The sequence below is a fragment of the Hypomesus nipponensis genome, chromosome 17 (assembly GCF_054491055.1).
Source record: "Hypomesus nipponensis isolate SF chromosome 17, ASM5449105v1, whole genome shotgun sequence".
In the NCBI taxonomy this organism is placed as follows: Eukaryota; Metazoa; Chordata; class Actinopteri; order Osmeriformes; family Osmeridae; genus Hypomesus; species Hypomesus nipponensis.
Genome location: NC_140377.1, coordinates 8,765,001 through 8,780,243, shown reverse-complemented (window position 1 = coordinate 8,780,243; position 15,243 = coordinate 8,765,001). Strand labels below are relative to the sequence as shown.

General features: G+C 49.1%; 1 protein-coding gene across 1 annotated transcript; it reads right to left on the bottom strand.

Annotated features, from left to right (window-relative positions):
* Positions 1 to 406: 406 nt before the first annotated feature.
* pde4a (phosphodiesterase 4A, cAMP-specific) lies at positions 407 to 14,041 on the bottom strand. Its single transcript, XM_084677292.1, has 14 exons — positions 13,857 to 14,041; positions 13,357 to 13,393; positions 13,118 to 13,188; positions 12,095 to 12,144; positions 10,984 to 11,096; positions 5,629 to 5,722; positions 5,330 to 5,493; positions 5,074 to 5,172; positions 4,776 to 4,940; positions 4,160 to 4,259; positions 3,753 to 3,907; positions 3,501 to 3,623; positions 3,168 to 3,350; positions 407 to 2,846 (listed from the first exon to the last, which is right to left on the bottom strand). Exons 1-14 carry the CDS (start codon positions 14,000 to 14,002, stop codon positions 2,331 to 2,333), a joined length of 2,016 nt encoding a protein of 671 aa, XP_084533418.1. The 5' UTR covers positions 14,003 to 14,041; the 3' UTR covers positions 407 to 2,330.
* Between the last annotated feature and the right edge of the window lie 1,202 nt (positions 14,042 to 15,243).

Here is a 15,243-nt window from a genome sequence, read left to right as displayed (position 1 = left end):
CAGAGCTGGCCAGACACCCAGGATCCTCTTCCATCAGGCACAGGATTCTTAAGATAAGCCCGGTTACTGACCAGCAGAAACCAGCTTCGTATGCCCTCGATAGAACCTTCCTGATTGCATTTTACTCTATGAAAAATCTCAAGTCAAACTGTCACCTATACAAGCTGTCCTGATCAAGGCCTGGCCATCAATCCATAATAATGATGATTGTGAGTGTGACAAACTAGTTTGTGGCAACAAAAGACACCCTCTCCCAATCCCTTTCTTCTTCTCATAGCTCTCTTTTTCTTTCTCTCCCTCCCTCCCTCCCTCTCTCTCTCTCTCTCTCTCTCTCTCTTTCTCTCCCTCTCTCCCTCCCTCCCTCCCCTCTCTCTCTCTCTTTCTCTCTCTCTCTATCTCTCTCTTTCTCTCTCTCTCTATCTCTCTTTCTCTCTCTCTCTACATGGACCTTCACATTCATCATCAGAAACCTCCATACCCACGTCTTGCTAATTTCCACCTAAAGCAAAACTGTAAAGGGTAAAAAGCAACCCTCCCCCAAAGAGGCCCCTCAAGTGGGGATTGAAATGTGGGTTTGTCCTCTCATGACCATCACAACACATTCTTAATATTGGCTATAACATTGTAGCAACATATTGATTATGTAGCAGCAATGTTACACTTTCTCTTTAAAATGCAGGACACTGGATAAATTGTGTAAAGACAATTCACACAGATAGAGGCATACAGACATGGTATAAATATACTAGGATATTTTTGAATATATCATATAAATCTACATAGTGGCAGGCACAGCATGTGTCCTGCATGTGACATTAAGGCAAAAAAGCTTCAAATATAATAAGGATGATTTGGGACTGCCAGTCCTCCTGTTGGCAAAGCTTCTCCCCTCCAACCAGTACTGCTCCCTGATTTTCAAACCCTAAAATCACTGTTTCTCCTCAAACTCCCTCAGCCCTCTGCGAGCACCTTTTCCATCACTGAACTCTTAATCTTATGTTTTGGTGACAACAGAAGCATTATGTGAAGAGAGACTGGAAGTGAAACACAAACAATTTGCATGAAATATGGAATTAGTGCTGCTGCTGAAATTATTAGTAAGTGTTCAACATATTCAGCAAAACTTTGATAAATAGAAAATAGGCATAACGTATGCTCCAAAGATTTACATGGCTTATACTCATAAAGTAAAAAAAAGTCATTCTTAGAAGAAAACCCAGTTGCAGGAAAGAGTCTATTGGCGGTATAGTGGAGGTGTGGTAGTAGTAGTGACTGCTCTTTGTAGAGTTTTGAGACATCTCATTACTAAAAGAGCAACAAAGGAAGACTTACGACTGAAAACATGTCAGAAACACAGACACAAACTGAGCTCGTGAAGTACACAGTAAATAAAGAACAGTTAAGATAGATCTCAAGAGACAATCAAAAATGAAGACAAAAGCAAACACTCCTGTCCCACGATGCATTGCTTCACGGCAGCTCCATTCAGGGAGCTGGTGTTTCAGAAAGGCACACAGCCATCTTGCACCGGTAGCACTTCTCATAAAGGGAAAAGAGGGGTGGGACCTGTAGGTCCCTTTATCGCAGCATCTTCCTCTCCATCGTTATCTTCCTCTCATCATCTCTTCTCCTCCCTTCCTCTCCTCCTCTCTTCCTCTCCATCTGCTTTATAGATCCATATTATTCTTTCCGACAGAAATGGAAAAAAAGTCACTCTGAAGTGTAGCATTTCTGAGGAGAACAGAGTTCCTGTTGAGATTCTGACAAACATGAACTATTAATACTGACTGACACTATTTAATACTCCACTTAGAGATGGCTTTTTCCAAAGAGACTCAGAACCAATCTAAGACCCCATCTACACGCACACAAAACACACAAGTGTGTTAAAAGTGTGCAGTTGTGTTTGAGTGACTCTGTGTATTATGTGTGCGTTTGTCTGTGCGCGTTGTGTGCATTTGTGTGTTTTAACATGACTACTTTGGTGTATGTGTATGCGTCTGTATGTGTTGATGTGTACATTTCAGTTCCAGAGTACTACACCGACTTCGATGGCCCATTATTGATGTGTTTCCTCATGCCTTTTCATCCACAATTCCTCAGATTATATTTGCTGGAATGACTTCAGCTCCCACGTCAAATCTACAGTTGCTGTGTTATTAGCTTTAAGCATTATTATTAAGTTCCCTTTTTGAAAAATAGATTTAAAGGTCTGTATTGTTTATGAACTCTTTTTTTTGTTCTTGGTTTTGCCATCAAAAATAAAGATGGATAAAGAGAATGTGTGTGCATGTGAGTTGGGTGGTGGTGGGGGTGGGTGGGGCAAAAACTCATGTGTCATCAGCTGGTGAGGATGAATCTTCCTCCTCCTCTTCCTCCACGGGACTCGTGTCAGAGTGTCTCCCCTCCTCACCCCCTAACCGAGTCTTCCCCTGCTCTCCTCCCTCCTCGTCCTCCTCCATCACCACCTCCCCTTCCTCTTCGATGGCGTTCTCGTCCTCCTCCGCGATTCCGTCGCCTCCCTCCCCTTCGTTCTCCCCGTCCTTCTGTCCTTCGCGGCGGCCCTGCGTCAGGTGGTTCGGCGTGGGTCTCTCGCCCTCCTCCTCCTCCTCTTCGATGTGCTCTGCGTGACTGTCCTCGTCCAGAGTGAGCTCAAACTGGAACTTGTCGATGCACACGTTGAGCTCCTTGTCCGCGTCCACAGGCTCGGGGGGGCTCTGGGGGATGGTGCTCTGGTACCAGTCCCTGTTGTCCTCCAGAGTGTCCAGAATGTCCTGGGCGTCCGGGTGGACCAGGTCCCCCCACGTCTCCCACAGAGGGTGCACGATGTAGTCAATGAAGCCCACCTACACCAGGGTAAAAGGGATGGGGACTGGTCATCATCGTACGAATGAGCAACGCATGTATATATGTATATGGGAGTCAGATGGCTGAGCGGTGAGGGAGTTGGGCTAGTTATCAGAAGGTTGCCGGGTCGATTCCCCGCCGTGCCAAAATGACATTGTGTCCTTGGGCAAAACACTTCACCCTACTTGCCTCGGGGGGAATGTCCCTGTACTTATTGTAAGTCGCTCTGGGTAAGAGCGTCTGCTAAATGACTAAATGTAATGTAAATGTAATATATGTGTGGATTTGTGCATGTGATTGTGGGACCTGCTTGGGCATACCTGACTCTTCTCCACCGAGGCTGTATGTTTGTCACACATGGGGCTAATCTCCATGCCTCTCTCCCTCTCCTTGTCTCCCTGTCTGGAGAACTCCTCCATGATGCGCTCTGTCCACTGTCTGTACACAGCTAGAGGCTTGGTGGGGTTGCTCAGGTCAGCGCAGTGCACCATGTTCCTCAACACCTGCACACACACACAACACAAAATTAACATGGCACTGTGTATACACATAGCCCAAACAAGAGGCGTACCAGTCCCTAAAAAAGCTGATCATTTTCCTGCTATAAATGACATTGTTTACAATAGAACTTCATCTGAGGCGGTAAAGCTTACTTGAATGCGATCGGTGTAGTGGTCCAGCAGTAGCACCCCTGAACTTGTAACCTTCTTGGTCTCCACCATGGTCTTTAGATCTGCTAGCAAACTCATGTGTTTGGACATGTCAGTTGCCAACACCTGAAGAAAGAAGTGAGGAAGTAGAAGATGAAACACTATCGCACCACCAAAATGCCCAAATGGGACTCTTGCAGGCTGCCCCTCGGTGACATAAGAGTCAAGCCGAGCAGGTAAGCGACTGGGCCTCACCATGTCGATGACCAGCTTGCGCAGGCTCTGGCGTTGCCTCTTGCTAAGGTTCTGAAAGATGTCACAGTTCTCCTCGTGAAGCAGCTTGAAGCCCACAGCCAGGTGGTGGTTCTCCAGAACCGACTCATCGTTATACATCAGAGCTAGCTCCGAATCTGGGGAAGAGCAACAGCCATCGTACAGACTGGTCAGAACACACGCAGGAAAATCGATGTTTGATGGTCAGGTGATCGTTCATGTTCTGGTGTCGTACGGGTTGAACCGTATTACGCTGTGGCTGTCATCAGAATCAGCCGCATACTGCATCCAGAAACAGCTATACTCCAATGAGCAATGCTGCAGTGCAGTCATCCCGGCATTCAGTGCTGAATGGTGCGCTACAGTGTTGAGGAGGGCTTTCCACTCACTGGTATTGATGAGGAACTGGTTGGACACTCCAGGATGGTCCACATCATGAATGGCAGCAGCAAACAACGCAGCCAGGATCTCCAGATCAGTGAAGACAGCCTGAGCGGAGAGAGAAGTGGGAGGCGGGCGGGCGGGCGGGCGGGCGAATGAGAGGTCAGTCAGGAAGTGTGCATGTGGCCATGCTTTTATGCTTTCAGCACACAGTCTCCATGAGGTTTGCATACAGAAAGACAGTTATTCAAAGGTTCCTCTGATGTTCCTTTATAGAGCCAAGGTACAGTACGAAGCAACACTCCAGGTGCTTGTAATAAGCATTGGTTCATAAAAAACGACCGCCCTTATAAGATGCTTATTAACGAGACTATAAAAGTGACGATAATATTAGAAAGGATTAGGGTGTCGGGTAAGTGTCACTGTAAGCTGATAAAGGCGCTTGTTATTAGGTAATAAGGCCCTTATAAGATGCTTTGAACATGAATGTGTTAAGTAGACTTACTAAGGCCTTTTACCTATGAGCCAACTCTCATTATAAGCACCTGGACCTAAAGGGTTACCCAGCATGGGAACAGTTTGCACTTGATGTCAGTGGATGAGTGCCAGGAGCCTGGGTCTTACGTCCAGAGCAGGGGTGGACAGCAGCACGTGTGTGGACTGGGTCACGTCTGCCGCGTGGAGGCTGTTGTGATAGGCCACGTTGGCGTGGTAGTGGTCCTCCAGAGTCATCACGTAGGTGATGAAGGTGTCAGCCGGGATACTGAACGTCTTCAGCAGATCCCTTTCCTGGATCCAACGCACAAGACACATATGGGGTCAAACGGAACTCCGGGAAGCGAGCGCCGACGCCAACGTGACGCGTGACCCGTTTGAGGGATCGCGGAACGACAAGAGGGTCAAAGAGACTTTCCCTACCCACCTGGAAGATGGCAAACATCATGCAGCTGAGAGGCCTGTTATTGGAGAACTCAGCCACATGAAAGATATTAAGGCCCCACTTATTCAAGTCATCCAGCTCCTGTAAAACAGACAGAATCAACACAGGCATCAGTGCATTGAACCAGGCGGCATTTTCATTCAACTGAACGTGGTATGGGAGATATGTCACTCATTTTAGTGCCTTCGAAAGCTCTTGCGCGTGTACTGGGAAAGTGACGCAAGGGACAGAAGTCTACCCTGGCTAATGCTTCCTCCTGTTCAGTCTTGACTCCAAAGCGAGGCATGGCAGAGATGGAGAGGCTGGAGCTGTGTGTGAGCTTCTTCACGCCGCTGATGTGACACATGGGCTTCTCCCTTTCTCTTTGGGTGGGGGACGGGATCTCCACATCATTCTGCTTATCTGGGGGCGGGAGGGGGGGGGGGGTGAGGGGGGTCAGAGGTCACAAGTCAGACGCAGCAGAGGCTGGATCGAAGAGGAGGAAGAGACAGAGGAATGGACTCGAGGTGCGCTGGGGGGGGTTTGACTTTGACTCACCGAGGAATGTGGTGGAGATGTATTCGGACACCTGGTTCCCTGACCGACTCATCTCCGACAGGTGGGAGAGCTCCCGGTTCAACATCCTCTTAAACTGAGCAAGAAAAAAACGAGAAAGGAAAGAGAGAACAGGGGGAGAGGAAACGGATGGAGAGGGTTAAAACTGATATAACGGACGTCAAGACATAAGGTGACAGTGGATCTGAGAGGTCAACATGTGGTTTGGTAGGCTTCAAAGCGACACGACTAAACAATTAGCAAAAAGAGAAGGCAAGAAAATGCAGTCCATTAACAAACCAACTCTCTTCAATTTGCACAGATGCCTAAGAATGTGGAATTTTGGCAGGGAGACATGAGAGCCGTGTTGAATCCAGGCTTTGTCCTCTTAGAAAAGAGAAACGTCCCATGAGCAGAAAACCATTCATGTCCTTAATGTCCTCCAGACGCTCACTGCAGCAAACATGTCAGCATGGCTCAGAAATGATAAGATGGGTGTTCCAGTGTTTTTCCCTTTGTAATATGACACTGTGCCATTGTCCTTGACTGCCAGAATGTAAACATGTATACAATGTCAACGGCAGACATGACAGGACAGTAAGCACATGCAAAATTGAAAGGTTTTAAGGCACACAGACATATTTCAACCAAACTAGGATTGCGTTTGAGGAACGAAAGTCAATCCTGATGGCTGTGATCTTAGCCAGTCACGTGCAGGCGCAGTGCGATTCGGACCAGACCCCTTAGTCTGTGTCCTACTGACTGATCCTTCACACATAGTAATCTCCATGGCAACCGGAGAGGTTGCCCTGGCAACTGCCTCCTCACAGTCAGTCCTGCAGCATGATGGGAGAGCGACGGCTGCTTGGGTGACAATCTGAGAGAGAAGGCAGGTGTCTGACCTTTCCCAAGGTCAACCCTCCCCTCCCTTGCTCTCGCCATCTCTCTCCTCTTTCCCTCCCCTCTTCCACTCTGCCTCTCACGGTAAACAACCCTGCCCACTCTCCTCTTAAAAAACATTTGTGTCTCTGCCATAGGAATCATTCCCCTTCTCCTACTCATCCCCGCAGCATTTTCTTCCCCGTCTTCCTCTCGGCTTATGTGATTCTCCTCTCCGGTCCAATTGGACGCTTTGTTCTATGTTCCAAGTCAGGTTTTCTCTAAACCTGTCAGACAAGAGGAAGCCACCGGGAAGCAGGTGTCCAGAGAAGCCCAGTGACACATAATGCTGAGTCATAGCTGCCAAACGACACAACCAGAGACACATACGACCACACACTTCCTCCTCCTGAGTAATTCAACACAAGGTGCCGAGCCAAAGCTGTGATAGAAGCAAGGGGGGCATCGTCAATCCTCTGATAACTGCCATATGGACCAGGAACATCATCAGACAATCGTCAAATCACATCTTGTTTATGTAGTCCTTCTTATGATCAGTGTTACAAAGGGCTTAGCAATTGCCCATAGATGTCAACCTTTGAAATCAACACCTTAACCCCCAGGCAGAAAAACAAATTGGTTAGTGTGTCTCTCCTATCTCACTCCTGCAATAAAACATTTCAGTCCTCGACATTGGGGCATATTACGCACATACATTACAACCACCACAAGCTGCAGTATGTTCATGAAGAGAACATGAAATTGGAACGTGTTGTTCTTGCTAAAAGAATGGTTTGCCCCTGAAATGTTCACATATCGAAACATTCGGATGTTTTCTGAGGAGAATGGGATCTTTCTGCTGCATGTTTCTGGGTGAGTTGGTCAGATGGGCATAGTCCTTGCTGCGATTGGGTGGGGGGGGGGAGGGGAGGGGACTGTATCAAAACAACACGGTCAAAGGCAAAGACATCAGCATCGCTCTCCCAAAGATACACGGTTGTTCTATTCCTCGTCAAGGAAACAAGCACACTGCACACAGCATCCATCCTCCTGGGTCAGAGCAAAACACAGAGAAGGAGCTGTCCAGGAGAACACTGCAGTGAGGCAGGATGTCTCTGTGACAGGTGGGCTCTGAGGTGAAGCATGCCCTTCACTGACACTGAGCCTCGCCACCTGGAGGCTTATTGAGGCCAGTCTCAGTGAAGGGAGGGGAAGGGGGAGGGAGGGATGAGGTAGCAGGTGTGCAGGAGACTTTCAAACCTCTCTTTGTCCCTCTGCCATATTTCCTTAGCTTCGGCTTCAGGGTATGTACTCTGTAGTTGAAATACTCAACATTCAAAACAGAGACTACCATAATTTGTTTACACGTAATGGACTCTTTCACCGTATAACAGCCAGCAGTGAGTGAAGTTTAGGGTTAATACACTCAGAACTCTTTGCGTGTTCTCCTTGAACGCAAAGATAAATAATGCAGGGGATCTGAAAGACTGAATTGGTCAGGGAAAATACAAACAAATCTCTCCAACTTCCACTCTATTTTAGATGCCAAGACTTAAAGTCATTCCACATCAACACACCACATCAACTGGTCTGTACTTCCTATTGTCCCAAATAGTCCTCTGGGATCTCTCGATTTCAACACAAACATGGAAATCTAAAAGAATAACGCTGAAAGAAAATGATTGGATACTGCCAAGACACTTAGCAGTGCGCTACCATGAGAACAAAAGATGGGAAACAAAACTATGAGAACACATCTTGACCCTCCAAAACAACCAATCCACGATGGCCTTCGGGGTGGCCTGGTTTTCCTTCCCAGCCCTCCCAGCCCTACCTGGTCCCACCAGCCGATGAGCCAGGGTCTGGAGCAGGTCTCACAGAACAGGTCCACAAACGGTGTCCTGCGCTCCGCCGCCGTCCCACCCCCATCCAGAACCCCCGGGGCGGCTGCGCCGAGGTCCAGCTCGGCCCCCGCCCTCCCCTGCAGGGGGCTGTAGCTGGAGGAGCGAGGCAGCCGGTAGCCCCCCGGTACAGGTGAGGGGCAGGGTGAAGGGACGGGGTCAATGGCCTCCACCACACCCATGCTGAGGGTGACGGGCTGTGGGGCCTGGTGCTGGCACAGGCAGGAGGTGCGGTAGTGGAGCGGGGTGGGGGCACTGCGAGTGCCCCAGCGGCATGTGGATGTCGTCAAGGTGTGGGGGGAGAGGCCGCAGCCGGCCAGGCCGGAACACTCCAGAGCGATAACTGCCCCGCGAGGCGGGCGAGGGGGCGAGGGCAGAGGCTGCAGTGGCTCACAGTCCGTCCGTACATGTGGCGCTCCCCGGACCGGGCGCCCCTGTCAGTCCAGCGCCGGGCCCCAGTGTGGTCCTCCGACGAGGGTCCTCCCTGATGGGAAGGCCAGGAGCCCCCTGGATCCGTCTGCTGACAAGACTACATCTCATCCCAGCTGGTGAATAGAACTGACCCGAATCACACAGCAGGGTTGGGGTTGTGGTGGGCTAGGGTTGGGGAGGGGAGGGCTGGGGGGGGCGGGACGACAACGAAAGAGAAAGAGACACCGTCTGAAGGGCACAGAGAGGAGGCAATGGAGGAGGGAAAGAAAGGAGAGAGGAAAAAGAAAAAGGTTTTTGGGATGGGGGGGGAGAGATAGAAGGGCAGAGGAGAAGGGATTGATGAAAGTCAGCCGGGGGTGAGAGGGAGGGAAAGAGGACGATGACAGGGGGAAGCGAGACGAGTCGAGCAACGGAGGTGAGGGGGGGGGGGGGGAGAACAGACGGCAAGGTGATGGAGGGGGAAAATGGACAGCCGCGGGGAGAGTCAGAGGAGGACGGAGAGTCGGGGAGAGAGGAGGAGGCGGGCGGGCGGGCGGGCGGGCGGGCTAGTGGCAGACGGTCAGGCGAACGGTATCACAGCATCCGCTCTGGCCTGGGAAAAAACAGGCTCCCGCTTCCTCTCTGCGTTTGCTGCCCCTCCCCCCACCGCGCAGATCCAGGGGCCCGGCCCAGAGTCCCCACCGTGCATCAGCCCGCTTGTGCCTCGGCAAACCCCAACGGTGCGGCACCGCGCTGTCTGTCCCTCTGCCCTGTATCCCGTGAGATGCGTTACCCCGTGCTATCCCCAGACGCCGTCCCACTCAGTCCATGCCTCTGCCGGTCAAGATTCCGAAGGGTGTAATCCTGGTGCTGAGCTTTTGTCGTCTCCTCGTCCTCCGATGCGCTGCCTCTCGCTCTGTCTCTCCGGGTGCCGTAGACAGACCTTGCGAGCCAACCAGCCAGTGTGTGGCTGCATGCGCGTGTGAGTGTGCGCGCGCGTGCCTGCCTGTGCTCGCGGCCCGACTGCGCATGTGCTGCTGACGGCATGTGCGTCTGCCAGAGAATGCGTGTGAGTGTGAGAGAGAGAGAGAGAGAGAGAGAGAGAGAGAGAGAGAGAGAGAGAGAGAGAGAGAGAGACAGAGAGAGAGAGAGAGAGAGAGAGAGTGAGGGCGAGTGAGAGACGGTGACTCTATGCTTGTGTGTCCACGTTGTGTGCGGTTTCCCATATATGTGCTGGCTGCTTGCTGACAGACAGCGTCATCCTCTCTCTGCTGCGCACTCGCCGTCTCCCATGTGATTTCTCTCACCACATGCACACACATATGCACAAACATAGTCTGCACACACACACACGCAAGTGCACAGATCTATGCACCACTATTTATCTCCCACCCTCCCTCTTCTACCCGTGCATATATTTTCTTCTGTATTAAGAACTACTCAAAAGCCTACATGAACCAAAGCCATTTTTGGAGAAAAAACAGATATGTCAAATGTTACTTCGGCTCTAGGGTACATAACACTTGAACACAGCTCTGTCTCTTTAAGACTGAAGACTATTGCCGGAGATTTTCATTGGTCGATGCCCAAATCACATGCTTTGTGGTCAGAGTGGCAAGCCAATGACTAAAAGGGAAGGGCAGACCCTGCTGCTGTTGGATAGCAACCAAGGTTACAGCAGAAACATCAGTATCAGGACCCGAGCCCCCCCCACCCTCCCATTTCTGTCCTTCCTTCCCACAGACCATCAGCCCCTTGACTCTCTCTCTCTCTATATCTATCTCTCCTCCATTCCTGCTTTGCACACAAACACAAGCACAACCACACCCTCACAATCAGAGTGAATCTGACAGCTCATGCAACGGTGTGCTCAAACCACATAGCTCTTTCCCCGACAGTCACACAAACGTTTTTTCCCACACATATTCATTTGCAACAGGATCCTCTGCCCCACTGCCTCAAGGAGTCTCCACCATGTGTATGACCCGAGGTAAGTACAAGGCACATCTACCTTGTGAGGTCACAGTCAGGGATGCGGTGACAGTTTGGCGGCGAAAACGACTTATGCGTGGAGGACGACCAGAGAAGATGGGATTATGAGGTGTACAGTGCAGTGCAGCATGAGAGCGAGTCGAGTGGCCTGGTGCGAGCGGGGTCGTCGAGGTACCTTGTTGGACGCCATCTCACTGACGGAGCGATGGGTTTGGACAGTCTCTAACTGGTCCAGACACCAGTCGAGTTCATCCAGAGTCTCCCTGGCCATCTGCTGATAGGTCTCCTCTGAGGGGACAGACACATGGCCAGCATCAGTCTACTGTGGCCCTGGCTACACACCAACCTGCTAGGCAATTGTATAGGACCAGCCCTGATACTGTACACCAGAGACAGACGTCATCTCTATTAACTATATGGGGAGTCAGGTGGCTGAGCGGTTAGGGAATCGGGCTAGTTATCAGAAGGCTGCCGGATTGATTCCCGGCCGAATGTATAGGACCAGCCTTGATACTGTACACTAGAGACAGAGCGTCATCTCTATTATATATATGGGGAGTCAGGTGGCTGAGCGGTTAGGGAATCGGGCTAGTTATCAGAAGGTTGCCGGATCGATTCCCGGCCGAATGTATAGGCCCAGCCCTGATACTGTACACTAAAGACAGACCGTCATCTCTATTATTTATATGGGGAGTCAGATGGCTGAGCGGTTAGGGAATCGGGCTAGTTATCAGAAGGTTGCCGGATCGATTCCCGGCCAAATGACGTTGTGTCCATGGGCAAGGCACTTCACCCTACATGCCTTGGGGAATGTCCCTGTACTTACTGTAAGTCGCTCTGGATAAGAGTGTGCTAAAAGTAAATATAAATCTATCTTGGGGCATGAGGGCTGTGTTTTAACAGTATATTGCAGGTCTAGGTTGTGCTGTAAGCCGTGCAATATTTCACAATGTATGTGAAGCAATATGAAAGAGAAGTTGCTCTTGGCATGGAATTCCAATCGCCAGGACTTGTGGATTGTGATTGACGTGCCACTTCTACCAACGCATAGCTATTGATCATTGTTTAAATTCTATCAAAGAGATACATTACATCTAAAGTAGATCAAGGAGAAATGATTGGTAGAGCTATTGGGAACTGTTAGAATTGTTAATGTTGGTGTATCTTCAATTATTGTTATAGCATAATCAACACGTGCATATTTCAATTGCATGATTGTGTGAAAGAATATTCACAATTCTGTGAATTGACAAAAGTGTGTAACTTTTATTTTGCTGAAAGCCTACCAGAGAGCGTTGCCTGGGGAACAGTAGGTTGGCTTGTCACTGGTGACCTCCTGTGGACAAATAGATAACTACATGAGAGTGGGCCTAGACTACTGCCCTCTGCTGGACGCTAAGAGACATGCTCACAGACACAGTTGATGGAGAAGAGACAGTTTACAGTAGCATACACCTGAAGTAGATGAGACAAGGTCCAGTGGATCTTCACCATTCCTTTTTAACGACTGTAAAGACTATTTCAAACACAGAGTATCATGGATAACTCCATAATAATATCAATCTATACAAAAAAAAAGAAGTCAACTAAAAACCAAACACACGTACCAAACCGATATTCTAAATCTTCTATATGCCCGCTTCTCTACATAGCCTAAGTGGTTAAGTTGGCAGACTAGGGAGGGTTGTTAGGACATAGCACAGCCTAATTATAGCTGCAGATAATTCTATGCTGCATTGTTGTACTGCATGTTGATGCTAAAAGCCTGCCAACTCATGCTCCCCCGTCTCTAACAAAGGAAGGTATATTTAGCCTTATTGACCATTTCCATTTCCAGAACATATCAAATAAGAGACAGACGTTTAGGACATGATGTGCTCTGCACACGGTCACAAATACGCAATGACAGCTCTGCCACATTCCATGACAGAATGGGAGAAAAAAAGGCTTTTTAGGACAAAAGGTTATTTAAGTGAGAGGAAGGACAGTGACAAAACACAGACAGAAGCTCGGGAGAGAGAGAGAGAGAGAGAGAGAGAGAGAGAGAGAGGAGAGAGAGAGAGAGAGAGAGAGAGAGAGAGAGAGAGAGAGAGAGAGAGAGAGAGAGAGAGAGAGGGAGATAGAGAGAGAGAGAGAGAGAGAGAGAGAGAGAGAGAGAGAGAGAGAGAGAGAGAGAGAGAGAGAGAGAGAGAGAGAGAGAGAGAGAGAGGGAGAGAGAGAGAGAGAGAGAGAGAGAGAGAGAGAGAGAGAGAGAGAGAGACTACCAGTCCCCGGGATGTTGTGAAAAGGGTTAACATTTTGATACTGACTTGTTAGTGGGTGTTGTGACATTGGCCAGGATGGTGAAGTTGCTTCTTACAGTTCGTAGACTGGCCAACACCTGAGGAGAGAAGGACAGGAGGGGAGGTGGGGGTAGGGCGAGTGGAGTGGAGGGGTAAAGCAAAGACTAAATTCACTGCATATTCATTTCCGTCTCTTCAAATAGTTCCCCGTAATTAGAGATCTAAATCAATGGGCTGAAGCGGTAAACAGCATAGCAAGGACATACCTGAGCAAAAGGAGTGACTATCATGTCCTCTGCATGCCTTGAAAAGGAGATGGAGAAGAGAGAGAGAGGGAGAAACAGAGAGCGCATGAATGTGAATGGTGCAGGTGGGGAGAGAGTGAGGGAGAGAGCATTTTCATCCACGGATAGATTAGTTACCCTGTGGTTTACACAACAAACCTCGACAGATCAAAACACATACATTACTAATGACATGTCTTCATCTTAGAGTCTGACACACAAGCTGACAATGCTATAACGCTAACAAGATTTATCATGATTTCATTAGCATAAATCTGCTATAATCATAATCATTATAATTGCTACGCAAGTTGATTGCAATTGTATGGTGTGTAAAGTATAGCGATCACATCAAGGTGATCAAGGGCGCGGAACTGTGTTTTTCAGCCAGTTGTTCGACGTCTGTGTGATTGCTGGTCAATGTGTATGTGTGTGTGTGTGTGTGTGGGGGGAGGTGGGGGGGCTGAGGGGTCAAAACTCACCCCTCACTGTTGATGGAGGAATTGCGTGACATGGTTTTGGGAGACATGTCATAGTCGGAGTCCGAGCGGTAGAGGAAGGATTCTCTGCGCTGACTCTGGGGGAAGGAGGGGTGAAGCCCCAGGCCGGGACTCGCCTGCGAATCCATGGGGCTTCGACCGGGCGAGGCCCCATTCTCAGAGTCAAAACTGAAAAATGAAACAGAGACAGATGTTCCGGATGAAGTTGACGGGGGAAGTGGGTTTTTAACCCCCCCACACGCGACTCGACTCGTCTGTGGTGCTCCCAGAAGCGTATCATTCCTGTCCAGTGAAGACCAACAGAGAACCCCAAACACAAGATTATCACTAATCTCCAAAAAGTTCAGTCAAACACAAGCTTAGTCGAGAGCTTATCCAAAGTGTACACAGAAACATGCGTCTAATGGTTAGACAGGCTTCCTTTTTTATTAAAGAAGGATTTTTCGGCGGCAATTTCCTCAGTAATGAAAAGTACATCAACATGAAGGTGTGAAGAAACCCTCTGTAAACTATCATTACTTCTCCTCAACTTGATTTCTGTATTTAACACGGGGAGCATATGCACAGTTAGATTTCAGCTTTGTGCTCAAATCGAATTTCATGCACTGAGGTTATGACATTTTTTCAATGGTTTCATTCTCTGGGGAAATTGTTATTAAACACTAAAGTCTATGGAGGCTTTGGGAGACAACACTGGTTTGTGTCGCCCTCCTGTAGAAGAGAAAGGGAAGCTCCAACACCCCTGCACACATGTGCACATCTTCAGCAACATCCCTGCACACAGCTATGTTGCCCACCTTCAGCAACATCCCTGCACACAGCTATGTGCACACGTCTTCCGAGAGGAGTCAAAAATAACAGACATAATAAATAATAAATAATGAATAAAACAACAATGTGAGAAACCTAGACGCAATATATGGACGCCAATCAATCAAAGATGCACACATAAAAACACACCAACCGCCTCTCACACACACACATACACTTGTAAATCAGCATTGCAGGACCTACTGTAATAACTTCCTATTACAGACTTGTAATAGGAAGATGATGGAAGTTTAGTGTGACCTGCAGACTCAAAGACAGAGAGAGAGCCAGGGCCGTGGACCGAATATCTGTACCTGCTATTGCAGTAGGACGACTGCCTGTGCTCCTGAATAGTGCGGTTCAGCTTCATGCGCCGAAAGAAGTAAGAGGAGCAGGAACTCCCATGTCCCCGCGCCTGGTCTGGGGACATGGGTGAGGTGATGGGGGGGGAGGTGGGCCCCTCGGGGGTCTCCCACAGCCTCAGCTGTCGTTTCAGCTTCCTCTGACTCATCTATGGGAGCTCTGGGCGCAGCGTTCCAACTTAAGAAACCTCCCCCAC

Coding starts and splice junctions, on each gene's coding strand:
- pde4a (XM_084677292.1), bottom strand. CDS start 14,002: ATGGATTCGCAGGCGAGTCCCGGCCTGGGGCTTCACCCCTCCTTCCCC. Junction 13,394..13,856: donor TCCTCCATCAACAGTGAGGG/GTGAGTTTTGAC, acceptor CTCCTTTTCAAG/GCATGCAGAGGACATGATAG. Junction 11,097..12,094: donor TCCCCAGGCAACGCTCTCTG/GTAGGCTTTCAG, acceptor CTGTCCCCTCAG/AGGAGACCTATCAGCAGATG.